Source organism: Rattus norvegicus, chromosome 3 (assembly GCF_021556685.1).
Source record: "Rattus norvegicus strain SHRSP/BbbUtx chromosome 3, alternate assembly SHRSP_T2T, whole genome shotgun sequence".
NCBI lineage: Eukaryota > Metazoa > Chordata > Mammalia > Rodentia > Muridae > Rattus > Rattus norvegicus.
In genome coordinates, this window is record NC_141536.1 from 142,768,462 (window position 1) to 142,783,500 (window position 15,039).

A 15,039-nucleotide genomic window follows, 5' to 3' on the forward strand; every position below is an offset into this window, starting at 1 on the left:
GGCCTGTGTTATTCCACAGAAAGAAAAAATGAAAGGGGTCTCACAATTATAGAACTAGTCTGCTTAACATACTCTTGCATATCGGCTATATTCCCATCAGATTATTTTGTCACTACAAACATCCATCCCTGTGCATCGATTACTCACACGTACCTTCACATATGGCTAATGCTTCCTGTCACTCATCCCTGAGACAAGGAATTGACAGGAGGTCATCACATAAAACTATGACCGAAGGTGCACCACAGCTGTACTAAGGATACCTACAAATCTGTTGGTAGTTAGGTGTACAGTTTATACATAGAACCTTATAAAACACCATAAAAGGCCTTTAAAAGGACAGATCACTGTCATATAACTTGACACCCTATCCATTTGATATTACACGCAGTCACACGACATCCTAATGAATACAGGGCAGAAACACATAAAAAGGCTTATGAGGATGTAAAATAAGAAGAGGAAAGATAAGACTCCTTACATTACACTCCATAAACACATTAATGACCTGAATTCATCGGCTTCTCCCCACTCCAAGGTTGAAAAGACAACACAAAGAGCCATCACGCCACTAAAGTCATGGCACACATTCTGAATGACTTACCAGCTCTGCCATCCCAAGATCTGTTCTCACAGGCATAGGAACATGCCAACAAAAGCAAGAACAAAGGTCAGCTGCTATTCTGGAATGCAGATTGATGACACCTGTCTTATCAGCACATCCACATCAGGCCCCTTCCTCCATCGTGACCTTTCAAGGAGGCACTGAATGAGCTATAAAAAGGGGACACGCGTTTCAGTTGACAGCAGAAGCAACAGCAGGAGAAGCAGCTTCTGAAGACAAAACCTTCAACAAGGAGCAAGGTAAGGACTGCCCAGAGGAATCCACACAGAAGGGCAAAGTGAACAGAATGAGCAAGAGACAGGTCACCTCTGGACAGATAACTAGGGCTTACTCACTGATGATCTAGAATGTTCCTCTACTGCTGAACTGCAGGGCACTGGGCCTACTGTGGGCTGGGGGTGGGGGGGTAACAAGGGCTACCAGACTGCTATAAGAAAATGAGGACCTGAGTGCTGGACTCCCAGAGACATCGATCAGGGCAGCATACATGAAGTCAGTAACAGGCACACATGTCTTGTCTCCTTAAGTGTGTTTACATGAATGGCACGCGGTTTAGCTTTCTCATAGGTCAGACAGGAAATGGAGGAACCTGGAGAAAATGTGCTGACGTTTATTTCCAAACAGGAATTTATTCATGACAGGAATATGCCATTGGCACCACTTTACTGGAACCACCTTCTGATGGTGATGGCACCACAGGGCTTGATTTTGCTGGTGTTGGTGCACAGTACCAACCTAAACCAGCATACTCACCCTCTAAGATCAGAACTTCTCAGGGCTGGGGATTTAGCTCAGTGGTAGAGCGCTTACCTAGGAAGCGCAAGGCCTTGGGTTCGGTCCCCAGCTCCGAAAAAAAAAAAAAAAACCAAAAAAAAAAAAAAAAAAAGATCAGAACTTCTCACACACAGGCCAGCTCACTTCCAAGAAAACTCAGTCGCTGAGACTACAGGAGTGGGCAATGAGGATGAGGTGAAGCAAGATTTGAAAGATGACAGGAGAGCCAGTATAGATGAAATTTGAAACAACATCAACTAATTGTCAGAGTGGTACCAGTCGGGGGCAGCAATTGCTGGACATTGACGTCATGGGAGCCATATATCTGTCAGCTTGTGTAAAGTTGGGGTCGTGGCTGAAGTATTGGTGAATGGTTCTAATAATCAGGAACTCATAAAGCGCACTTCAGATTGCACAAATTTCATTCATTTATCTTGGGGTAAGGATCCAACAGAAGGGACTTGATGATGGTCCTGACAACTTTGCCAAAGGTGGGGAAAGACACCCACCACCCAATTTTACATAACTGGACAGGCGACAAGGAAGAAATGCCATCATCCTACCATCATGAAGGAACATGTCATAGACACATACTGCAGCATGGCACTAAATGATAGAGAGGGGCAAGGTAGATCATTCACCTGGTAAAAGTAACTGTCTCCAAGCTCGATGGCCTTGGTTTGATCTCTGGAACACAAATGGCAGAAGGAAAGAACCAACTCAAACACGTTCTCATGTGCTTTACACACACATCCTTTGAGCACACATATACGGCATAAGAAATTAATAAATACATGGAATTAGATTTAAGACAGGCCAGGCAAGGTGGTGCACGGCTTTAATTCCAACACTGCAGAGACAGAGGCAGGAATATCTCTGTGATTTGAAGGCCACCCTAGACTACCAAGCAAGCTTCAAGAACCCCGGTTCAACAACATGAAACCCTGTCCCAAAAGGGAATAGAGGTAAATGCCATAGAAAAAAGCACTTAGAGCTTAAGGGTAAGCAAGGACTCTGATAGGGAGATAGGGAACAATCTCCAGAAGTGTCCAGCACAGCTCCGATTTACCAAGTATCAGTTACGTCACCCAAGAAAAGGGAAGTCAGGATAAGAAGGGATTTTCTGGAACAATTAGGTAGGGTGTCCAGGAAAAGTCCTTAAGTAATTACTCACTAAGAACATACTTAGGGCAAGGGACCTGAGATTGTAAGAAAGGACATGAACATTGACACATTCGCAGAGGATGACTGGGACATTGCAAGGGGCTGTGGACATGGCAGAGTAGTAGAGCGAGGATGTAAAACGGAAAATCCTATGTGCAATCTCAACACTGAAAACAAAACCACAGGCAGGGACATTTATGCGACGGGTAATACCAAGAAGGTGTAAAGTCACATGACAGCATGAAAACATACACATGGACCTAGGAAGAGAGACCTCAGGGCTGGACTCAGCATACATTGACTTGTTAAACCCAATTCTGACGGTATATTGAACCATGGGAGAGACACAAAGGGGAAAGTGAGGTTTCCTCAAGATGTTTACTATGTATCTGACCAAATTCCCACGAACAATGAAGAAATGGGGCTGTCAAGAATGGCAAAAACAGGGTTGGGGATTTAGCTCAGTGGTAGAGCGCTTGCCTAGCAAGCGCAAGGCCCTGGGTTCGGTCCTCAGCTCCGAAAAAAAGAAAAGAAAAAAAAAAAAAGAATGGCAAAAACATGCTCTTACAGGAGACAGGGAGTCATCTAGAGTAAGTGCCATGACAGCTCTAAGATCCATTGGGAATGTGGTGTGTGAGCCATTCTTCTTCTGCAGGTTTCAGCCACAAAGATGTGGGTTCTCCAGGCCTTGGCCATCATGTTGAGCATCCAAGCAGGAGTACTTGACCTGGTGGAAGTGCCCCCCGAGGTGCGCAGTCTTCCTGTTGCTCTTCCTGCTCCGGTCAATCTCCCTGCAGTTCTCCCAGGTTCTCCAGGCCTCAATGATCCAGCCAAAAATCGCATGCTACCTCCCAAAAGGCCTGGAGCTCCTTCCAGAGGTGGAAAGTGTGCACCTGCAGCCAGATACTTCCTCTCCAGTGACAAACTCCAGGCCTGTAAGTAACATACAATTCATTTCTCATCTTGAGTCCTGCCTACAATTACCACAGGCTGCTAATTTTGAGCTCAGAGGGAATTCAGCCAATTTTCTAAACAAGTGTATTTAAATATGATGATATTGTAACATCTGCTTGGTACCTCTAGAGCAAAGGGACCTTGGGGCAAACCTATAAATTCTGGGACAGCATGAATCCAGTTCATCCTATAACATTCTGAGATGATACAGCTGCTTCTAAAGTTCACAAACTTGGTCCAGGACAAGCTTGTGCCACCGTGGACAAAGGAACTGTTCAACCTCAAAAGCTGTCTCACTATTTACCTTCCAGTTGATTCTTACCATCCAGAGACTGTCAAAAGGCAGGTTCCTTCTTGCAGGACCTCAAGCTCACCTCGACTCCCACAGATCCTTCGCCCTCAGCCTGCTGTTCAGCACTAGGAAACGGCAAATATAATATTGTCCTGCAAGCCTTTCACCACATATGCTCTCTCAACTCTCCACATCATCTCCTCCCCAATAAAACATTGCTCCCTGAGATAAAAAAAAAAAAAGAAAAGAAACAAAAACCTCTACTCGAAAGATTCTCAAAGGCTGAGAGCACAAAAAGAATTTCTGTTTCAGAAACGGAAGATGGATAGGAGTCAGAATAATTAACAACAATAAGAAAACCTTACCCTTCTCTTAGCAGCTCCCTGGAGCAACGGTCTGGCAAAGCCCTGCATCAGAGCCCTGACGGACTAGCCAATGAACTAGCAGAGTGGCTAACAGCAAACACCCTTCATAAATCCAAGTGCAGAGGCACAGAAGTCTTCGGCTAAGGAGCAGCTAGGCTCGAAGAGATGCTTCAGGGACTCCCTTCAACTGCATCTCTCTTGAGTCAGAAATGTCCCTTGGCTCACACAGCTTCAGCTGTACAGTGAGCAAGGCTGACCACAACCATCACTTCACTCACATTTTTCTATGCCATTCCACCTACTGCCGGAAAGGCGCTCAGGGAGAGCACTGAGACGTGACAATTGTCCATGCATGGCTGACTCGGCCTCTTCCACCTTTCCCCCGGATTTCTTCTCCCTCTTCCGACTTAAATCAGATGGAGGGAAACATGTGATAAGCCCCTTTCTGGCCACCAATGCCCAAGACTTGGTCAAATGCAAAGGCACAGAAGTAATTCCTTCCAATATAGCAAGTTCAGGCAGCAAGAATCTTCAAGATGGGGGAAAGATGAGGCAAACAAGCAGAGGAACCTGGGTCACAATGGCCTAGAGAGAAAGTCATTGTCTTTTGCTCTTCGAGACACTGCTCCTTCTGTAGTCCCTACACCTTGTAACAGATTATGACAATCATAAACTTTTCCTGTGTCTACAAGCCATGGACCATATCCAGTTAGAAGCCTCCAACAAAGACAGACAAGCGGATCAGGGAAGCCACGGGGACTCTAAAGAACAGACCTGAAAGTGGACACTAAACCCCAGGACAAACAGATGAGTAAAATAATGGTGACATGATGCCCCTTGCTCCCACAAGAGGACCAGAGCAGCACACTCTGCATGCTGAGTGCAAGTGGTCTGGGAATATACTTTACTCCATTTTTATTACAAGTAAATGAAAGGACAAAAGAGAGCAAGACTGAAAAAAATGACAAACATAAGTGAGGCTCCACCCTCACTCCCTGCCCTTGTACCTTGGAAGTACACAGTCTCACCAAAGGACAGCATCAATGTAGGCTAAAAGGAGCTGTTGACATCAGGGAAGGCAGATTTCTCTGAAAGAAGGGCAGGGACTCTTAACTAGGGCAGGGACAAGACTCAGACTTGGAAGGCAAAATACAGAGTCCTTTGTGCCCCATATTTCAAGATGCTCTCTTCCACAAAGGAAGGACGCTAGGGCTAAACTGACAGCAGATCTCTCTCTCTCTCTTCATCTTTTGCAGACCTCCTGAGCATACTGCCCCCACAGATTGAGGACATGGTGAAGTGTGATAAAGTTAACATGGAAGGCGTGCTTGGGGATATCTTAGCCACGATGCAGGACTCTAACCTGCTCTCCATCTTAGATATCACTTCCCTCCTGCAAGGGGGAGGAGGGCTTGGCCTTGGTGGACTCCTAGGCAAAGAAGGTAATGAGGATCCCTCAAAGCCCTCATCAGGATCCAAGGCCACTGGTGGCCTTGGCCAGCTACTCCCAGAGGGCCTCCCAGGCAAGGAAGGCCTGGGCGGCTTACTAAACCTTGGTGGAGGCAAAGGCTCTGGAAAAGGACTCCTGAATGGGGATGGGCTCTCCAATGTCGTGAAGCCTCTGGATGACATAGTTGAAAATGTGGACAGTCTGAAAGCTGCTGTTCAGGACAAAGTGAAGAGTGTGGTCCCAGAAAACATCAAGGATCCATTTTCAGATCTGCTCAACATGGATATCCAAGAAACTATGCTCAAGTAAGTGCTTTCTTAACAGTTCTCTGGGGTTTTGGACAAACAAGCTGCTTGTGAGAAATCTCACACACACCCAACCTACAGTGACCCTAGGGACAGCCACCCCTCCGTAGACAAACACTTATTTCCCCTGGAATTCTCTCTGGAAAATAGGACCAGGATTTCTTGAGCTCAAACCTTTACATGGTGGAGAGGGAAGCTCGGGGCCATAGGATTAACAGAGATCAGTTGGTGGTGAACTCGCCGCCTCACAGGCGTTTCTCACAAGGGTCAGGCTCTTTCCATGACACACAACTGAGTCTCTGTTGGCACTCTGCAGATTAAAGGTGAAACAAGTAAAAGTGGGCAGCACCGATATAAACATGGGAGCTGATGGGATCAAAGTTCTCTCCGAAGTTACTGCCGACGTAGAAGGAGAAGGGTGAGTGTATTTCCACAATGGTTGTCTCAGTCAGCCTGGAGTTGGGTACACATGAGTCAGACGACAAAGACACAGAATTAAACACAAGAAGACTGGCCTCCCACCAAGCCAGCCTTGCACATTAAAACAGTATCTCAAAACAGAAAGATACAGAGTTACATATGCATATCATATACATACAAATCACATACATATACTGAAGAATCAGTAGCAGCCCAGGCTTGCTCCTGGAAGATGTCTTGTATGTACTTCTACTCAATGTAGAAGGTCCAAGCCATAGACTCAGGGAGTGAAACTTTGTCTGGTACCTTGTGCCACCAATGATTGGGTGACCTCCCCAAGACTTAGTAGGACAATTTTGGGGGAAATATTGAATGAATGCCAAAAAATGACCTGTCTCTTCTTCCTGTGGCACGGGACTGAGAACCTAAGACATGTGGACTGGGGTGCTCAATCCTTCCCTCTAGAGGATGACCCTGGCCCACGGCATGAGGGTCACTCTCAAATGACCATCTCCAATGCATTGGTGCCAAATATCCCAGAAGATACTCCACTCGCCTCACCTTCCTCTCCACAGCTTGCTTGGGCCAGTCTTCACCCTATTGCAGTTTCAATCTGTCATGGATGTAACAATGAACATTGCTGTTTCCTCCAACAACACCCAGTGCGTCAACCTTGATGTCCAAGACACCCACATGCATGTCAAGGAAATGAACATCCAGTTACTACAGACGTACGTAAAACCTTTCTGTTCATTACTGGATTAATTCAAACGTGGGTTAGAGGATCCCTGCTCCTCTCCCAAGGGGAGGGGGTGGTCCACCATAATACAATAGACAATCAGCAAATGCCAGCTACTTGAAGCTGACAAGCAACATCCTACTTTGTTAGACAGTAGCCTTCTCACACATATATTATATCTTTCCTCCAGACTATTTTAGTAAACCATCCCATATATTTGATAAAGCGTACACTGACCAGATTCAAAAGGCAGACTAGAACATGGGGGCCACACAGTGAAAATCTCTCTTTGACAGATGTGTGGTTCAGTGGCCGAGTTCTTCTCTCTTGGCCCAACCATAGCATGCAGGCAAGCTCTTCAGACTTGGGTTCACATTGACAAAGCTGGAATTACTTTCACCCTGCAAAGACCCAGCTCTCACTTTTTCTATTTCCCTCTGCTATGCCCAAGGAAGGATTCATTACATTTTCTTTAGCTAGAGCATTGAAAGTTGTGAGTTCAGATTCACAACTACAACAAGACAACAAACAGAACTGTGAACACACTTGCTGCAGGGTCTGAAGGATGAAGCCGTCCATGTGAACCTCGGGGCTAGGTGTCCTGTGCTCTGGCCAGGTGACTGTGCATCTTCCTTAAAGACCAAGCCGAGATCTCCACGTACTGAGAACACAGGCATCACACATCTCCTCCACCAGTGAGATGCTGCCTCTAACACATGAAGGAATCTAGGAACCCCAGGATCACTTATTTCAACATGTCTTCTTTTACAGTGTCACAGAAACTGTTCCTCTGCCTACGTCTCTGCCCTTGAATGACATCATCCCAATAGTGCTGACAGCAAAAATGAATGAAAATGTAAGTCCAGGGAAGGGGGAGGGCTCCTGAGGGAGCTAAGTCACTGGGAAAACTCAGGAAGAAAGAAGCCTGCAGGCTGTTAATGGCCTGAGGCTAGGGGAGATTAAGGAAAAAAGCCAGAACTCTCAGGAGCCCATGGGCCACCAAGGACCATCAGAGCCTCTGAACCCTACCGCCTAGCAGCACAACTACAAAACATGGCACACGGCAACCATGGATAAATTCAGCCCAGGAGAGGACAGGGAAATATCACAGTCCTGGAAGGGGAACCCAAGGGGAGAAGGAAGAGGTGGTATGGCAAGACAGGCCTCTGCTAAGCTCCCTGTGCTCACTTCACAGCTGGAAAAATCCGACTCTTGTGGTATCGTCCTCAGTGACTTCAATGACTGCAAGAACAGTGAGTACTTCCTTAGGATACCTTTTAGAGCAGAGAGAGACATGGCCCAGCACCTAGGGAGATTTCATATGGTGACACACCACGGAGATGGACCTATTAGATGCCACCCTCCAAACCTACAAGGACTCCTCAGCACTCTTAGAGAAGACAATGGCCCACGAGACTTTTCTCTCAATGTAGATGGCCTCTGCGATATGGAAGAGCATAGGACCCAGTGCCTCTGAGGGGTCTGCCTGGATCTCCCCAACCCAAAACCCTTCAGTGGCAGAGTCTGGATCAAGGGCATCCCCAAGCCCTCATCTCTGGGTGGGTGAGATCACGGAATCTCACAGCATCTCTAAGAACATGGCAACAGTCAGAGTTAGTGAGACATACTGGGATGAACGACCTAGAGAGGTGAAGGAAGAAACCGGATATATTTCTCCAGTCCCACAGTAGACCAAATGCAGGCTCTAGCTAGCCAGTCTTTCCTTCCCTGAGGGGGAAAAAATATCCTTGCTGGTAAACCAAAAGTTCCGGGAAGATACAGAAGTCATTTAGGGCTCCACCCGGTGTCTTGCAGAAGTAGGTGTCCATACTGATTATAGCTGAAAATGAGAACTAGAGTGTTTGAGGCACAGTGGCCACTGATGGCTGTCTGGATTTTCTCCATTCCTCCCTCTCTTCTCCTCTGCAGCTACTGGCTTATTCGGTTACCAAGTTCACACTGCCAGGATCTCTCCCAAAGGACTTTCTATCGACTACTGCGTAAGTATTCGCTGGCTTTTCAATGGCAACTGGATGAAGGCTGCAAGCATACATCAGCCACACAAGAGATCAGATGATGGGAAGACTGAAAACATGGGCTTTTTGCAGATGCCTCAACTTTTCCCTGGGGTCAGTCTCATGAGTGCCCAGATAGGACAAGGTCAGTTTAGCACTCTTGTACCTTCAACTCCACAGGACAATGGTCTCTGAGGCACTCCAACACCAAGAAGCATTTCTTGACCCAGCTCACATCTCCACTCTCAGTGATCTATACACAAACAAAAGCACCAGCTCCTTCCAGCCACCCACAACCCAACCAGGAAGGCAGAAGGAGACCAAGACAAGTGATGAAGGGGGAGGCATAGTTAGCTCGGCTTCTCTTCTGGAGATCCACTCACTTGCTGAAGCACAAATAAATGCATAACATGAGAGGAAGCTCCTCAGACAACCTGCTATACACACAAAGCACACGGCTAGGCTGAGACCCATAGCCTTCTAGACTCTACAAGTGTGCTGACAGAGCCGGACTGCAGACAGTATGACATGTTACAGTCAGGGGGAGGAGTAAGGGAGTCTGCACAGAACACGTAACCACAGTGATGACAGGCACGGGTCACTCTTCTCGGTGTTCCTGACTGCATGTGCTGACATCCCTTCCAAACAGAAGTTATAGTTGAGACATATTACAGGAGACAGCATACAAAAAGGAAGAATGAAACTAACAGAGAGGGAAAGAGAGAGGGGGTGACAGACACGAGAGGAGGATGGGGAGGAGGAGAAGGAAACCCAGGAAATCTATGACACGGAAGAACATATTCCATATAATGAGTTATGGACCTTGGGAGGGAGACAAGAAAAAAGGAAGGAGGGGGAGGGAAGGGAAGAGGACAAAACAGAAGGGAGAGGGAGCAAAGAGAACGGGAAGGAAGAAAATGACAGAAACATGACTGAGAATGGCCCTTAGTTCCTTAGAACTGTGTCCAAAAGAAAGTACAATTAGTAAACACACACATGTGCATGAAATCTGTCAGAAATGGCTCTGCAACTTCAGCTGAGGATTTGGGGCTCTCAGGAAAGCTGGACTAAGGCCTCTTCACCCCGCACTGAGACAGCCAGGACACACAGCCCTCACACCAGGGATAAACTGGTGAACTCACACGCGTGTTCCTCTGCTTTCCCTGCCTTAGGTTAAAGCCAATATAGACAACAAAACAGTACCCGTGCCTGGAGGTCGGCTGCCTCCAGATCCCAAAAACGCCAACGTGTCCATAACCATTGCCTCCTCAGCACTGAGGACACTTGTGAAATACGTGGCCAAACAGAGCTCTGTTCAGGTGAGCATCCTCCATCAGCCACAGGGCTGCACTGCCCTGGATATCAGCTGACACTGTCACTTCCAAGGGAAAAGATTCCTGCAAAGATTGAAAAGGCCAACGACGCAGGACACACAATGATCATAGTGATCAGGCTGGGGAATCAGGAGCAGGCTGAGAGGATGGGGGTGAGGGGAGGGGAAGGGGACTAAACAGAAACAGTCCCAGTGTGTCATCCACTTCCCTAGGCACCACGATCAGGTGAAATAGCACAGAAGCATCTTCACCACACAGTCCACATGCGGTCATCAGAGAGCTTTTGAGACACAGGGCAGGGACACACACTTCATCATTGAAAGGCTTGATAGAAAGGAACATTTCACAAGTTCTCTGCCCCAAGGTCCACACGCTGAAGTAAACCCAGGGGACTGGTGGGAAAGCTCCTGGCCTTTCTGTTTCCTCAGCTGCACTAGCACCCAAACTGGGAGTCCAAGCCTGCAAGACAGAATGCAGTATTAACCAAGACAGAAGGATACATGCCTGACTTGTGATACAGCACCTCTGTCCTCTTCCCCACACTAACAGAAGTCTTCTTCTTCACAACAGATGAATGACCTGGAAGCACAAATCACCTATATAGCCTTTGCCCCCCAGGAAAACAATATGCTCAGATTGCTGTATAAGGTTGACATAACAAAGGACAGCCAGCCCTATGCCACTGGGGAAACGGTGAGTGCTGAGAAATGAAGGATACTGGGCTGGAAGGAGGACTGGATGAGTGGGGTAAACTCTTTTCAAAAGCCTGAGGCCCATTGTGCTTTGGTGTCCCCACAGCAGAGGGAAAGGCCAGGTCCCCTTGTCTCACACATGCCCTCTTGTGTCATTTCAGAAATTATTCATCTCCCATGCCAGCAAGATTTTAAATTCTAAACTGGTACCAGACGTCAAACTCACAAGGTACCACAACAGACCCTGGGGAGCACACAGGCACAATGGGATCTGGGTCTGGGCAAATATTTGAATAACTACAGGAATCAGGAATGAAGGCTTACATGATTTCATTCGCTGGTCTACTCTGCCAAGCAGTGCCTGCAGTCTACGGCTGACTCACATGAAATCAGTGGAGACAAGACTTGAACTCTAACCTTGACTAGTACTGTTCTCATGGACCTAATGTCTCTCTGTATTTTGTTACTGACAGGTCTGAGCACAGTGTGGTGCCCCCTGAGACTGTAAGTTGATGTGCCCTGGAAACTGACCCATGATAGGTGGGAAATCACTTTAAAGCCAGACACACAGGGATTTAAGACTGGGGGAAAGAGAGGCCCATGTGGACTAGAGCACACACCTACTGTGTAACAGAAAGCCAGGCTCCTAACGTGCTCACTGAGGAGCTCTTAAACCATAACCACCCATTCTCAACTGACACGTGGGTGGAGACTTCAAGGAGCATACATACAGACACAGAAAAAGGAGGGAAAAGATATGGAAAGCCTGCTGCCTCCTCCAAGAGACAGACCCACAGCAGGTACCCAGAGATGGGATTGGAAAGCGCATCCTTTACCACACTGAGAAATGGGAGTCAGGAAGCAGCTGATTCTAGGGTGACTCCGAGGCCAGCAATCCCTCCGCCTCTCCTTAGGAGGGAAGTGACAGAGCTTTCCAGGATATGGTTCAGTTAACAAGAACTGAGAGGACTGACCCCTGACCTCACAGCTACTCATAGACCGGTGACAGTCGTGTATGCAAACAGTGGAGCTCTGAAAGATAAGGGGCAGCATTTAAGGAGTGCCCACTCTGTGCAGACAGTAGGCTATGGCTACAGAGACATCCCAACCCAGTACTGCAGTATGTGACTTCCCACAGAGGAAGGTGAGCAGTGGGAAAGCATGGGTGTAGAAGCAGCACCTCTTGCTCTCAGAGGGTTCCAAGAGAGAAAAGGGACCAACATGACACAGAGAGAACCAGACAAAATGTGCTTGACCCACATAAGAGCAGGCTGCAGCTGCTCAAAGTCCGTCTTCCTTTGACCTCTAAATTCCTCCTATGTCCTAAGACTACCTACTATACATGTAGCAGGATGGCACTGACCGAGCCAATACCCCTGCTCAAGAAGCCTCAAGGGAAACAACACCCAATGGGGACTCCCCACATTTCCAAAGACAAGACCCCTAAGGATACGTGGAGATCCATCTCCACATTTGATCTTGACACATGACAGACCTGTCAACTAGAGAACCACAGGAACCAGCAGCCTGAGATAATGCTCCTGGGCCTGAGGCCAAGCAGAGGGCTACAAGGCTCCACTGAAAATGTCCTCCCATGTCTTGCAGAAGGAAGAAGTAGAAGGCATTATGGCTGAAGTCACAAGGAAGGCCTGGTCCAGATTCAATGGTATGGGAAATAACAGTGACTGTGGGCACAGTTGGTGCCCGTGAGAGGTGGGAGGAGGACACATAAAGGGCACTGAAGCACCAAGCACAAGTCACCCCTGTCATCTGCTGGGCTGCATGTACATCACCTTCTCTTTGCATAAATGGCAGCAAGTGGTGGTAGAGGAGAAAACAGGTCAAAGTGCCTCCTCTGCAGCTCCCAGGACACCTTGTCCACAGGTGTCTCGGGACCACTATTGTCAACATATACATCTGCACAGGCGACCTCACCCTTATGACATTAGTGATACAACACTTGAAATCTATGTCGTACCTCATTGTACAACAATGATGGTGGTGCCACATGGCAGGTGGAAACATCCCTGGTTAGCTCTATTGTAGCGCCAAATAGTGCATTGACTCTCAACTGACTGTGCCAATCCAATCAGGTCCTGGATGTGGTGAGGCAGGCAGTCCATCACTAGTCATCAGCGTTAGAAGAGCACCAGGTTCCCACCTGCTGTGGGGGCCTCTCTTCCCATACACCATCCTATAGACTGGGATGGACAGTACTCATGCCACCATGTTGAATGGGTGTAGTAGTGACTCCTCCTAAGGCCACATACAGGTCAGAGCTCCCACGTGTGTCAGTGGTCAAACAAGCCAATCAGGTTGTCATTTCCCCTTGACTGCTGTCACAAGGTGATACTTTCTTTTTCAGAGCTGTATAAAAAGATGAGTATTCCGGACGGAGTGTCTTCAAATACTCTAACGAACTCCGATGTCAAATTGCTGAGATCAGTGAGTAACAGAAATACAATTCTTTTTTTCCTCCATCTTTATTAAATTGCAGAAATACAATTCTTTTCTTTCTTTGTTTCTTTTGCTTTGCTTTGCCTCAAATCCAGGACCTTGCATATCTTCTTGATCTACCTGTAAAGCACTGGGAAATGGGACTCAGAAAATACCAGCTTCTCAATATCACAGGACTCAAAGCTTCAGCTGTCCTTGAGCCTATACTTCCTACAGCTGGGCCTAAATGACTCCCTAGAGAATCTGATGAGAGAATGTCAACAACTGTCCACAGGGCTTTTCTTACTCTCATTCTTTTATACTGAACCTATGAGGGGCCATTACCACAAGCCAGCCTTGATCATGGCAACAGACCTGGTGAATGTGCCCTGAGCTATAGCTACAGTGACAAGACACACGGCCCACAATAGGTTATGTTATGACAGTAAACAGCACAGTTACTGAACAGCCAGCTCGGTGCCAGCTCCAGCAGGTACTTCACTCAAGATCTTGTGAACACACTGGTCAGTGTAGTAAATCTGCTGTCTCTGGGTAGATACTGACGTCATCCGAGTGGATCCCCTCCTGCCAGAGGACTCACCTTCAAATTCCTTCTCTCATAGTCTAAACTCTCCAGGGGGCCTCAATGGCAGATGTCCTCTCCCCATCCCTGAAGCAGTGCTATGGTGATCTGGTGGGGATGGATGAGTTGGCGATTCTCATCTCATGCCTGCAGTCATCTTCCAGGGTTAAAGGCACAAACTATTGTCTTTCTCTCCCCTCAGAATGACCTTCAGGCAGCAAGCTGAAGCCAGCACTACTGAACCCAAAGTACTGAACGACAGCAAAACCCCCTGCAAATTCTTCCCATGCCCCTTGCAGCCCATCCTTATGATTCATTAAACAATAGCAATGGTCTCCTGGCATGCCCAGGTCCTCTGCCTTGAGTGACAAGGACAAGAACAGTTGGAGGAAATGGGCAGTGCTGTAATCAGCTCCTTAATAAACACTCCCTTCATGCAAAAGTGAGTGATGACTCTTCCTCAATGCTCATGCATATTCATAAGCATGCAAAGAACTTCTTACTTGGGGATGAACACTAACATGAGACAACAGAATCCAGTGTTCTCAGGTGCTCTGGGGACAATGATTAAACCTTTCTGCCCCTCCCCTCCCTGTCTTCCTTTGGATCTGGAGTCTCACAAAGGCTCAGGTGGTAAAGCCTTGCTCCCCACCTGCTGCTATGGGGAGGTGGGACCTGTGCTGCCTCAGGTGGTTCTTAGGTCACTGGGAGCTTGCCCTTCAAGCAGATGGGGAGGCCTGTCTCTTGGGAGCACTTTGCTTCCCATGACCATGAACTGCTAGCCACAGACCTAACAGCAAAGAACAATAGGTCACAGCCTGGCTCCTCTAACACTGAGCTTATATTAACCTCTCCCCTGCTGAAGACGCATACCTTGTTACGCTGATGGAA

General features: G+C 47.5%; 2 protein-coding genes across 8 annotated transcripts in view; one reads left to right on the plus strand and one right to left on the minus strand.

The window, feature by feature from the left end:
• The window catches only part of Cdk5rap1 (CDK5RAP1 mitochondrial tRNA methylthiotransferase), a 140,877-nt gene that overhangs the window by 68,009 nt on the left and 57,829 nt on the right, over positions 1 to 15,039 (minus strand). The gene's annotated exons all lie outside the window — the stretch shown is intronic.
• Positions 806 to 14,591, plus strand: LOC120101703 (vomeromodulin-like). Its single transcript, XM_087655263.1, has 15 exons — positions 806 to 864; positions 3,219 to 3,498; positions 5,431 to 5,929; positions 6,246 to 6,347; positions 6,925 to 7,080; positions 7,860 to 7,944; positions 8,284 to 8,341; positions 9,018 to 9,088; positions 10,276 to 10,422; positions 11,008 to 11,130; positions 11,291 to 11,358; positions 11,603 to 11,633; positions 12,735 to 12,795; positions 13,495 to 13,574; positions 14,351 to 14,591. Exons 2-15 carry the CDS (start codon positions 3,234 to 3,236, stop codon positions 14,372 to 14,374), a joined length of 1,770 nt encoding a protein of 589 aa, XP_087511389.1. The 5' UTR covers positions 806 to 864; positions 3,219 to 3,233; the 3' UTR covers positions 14,375 to 14,591.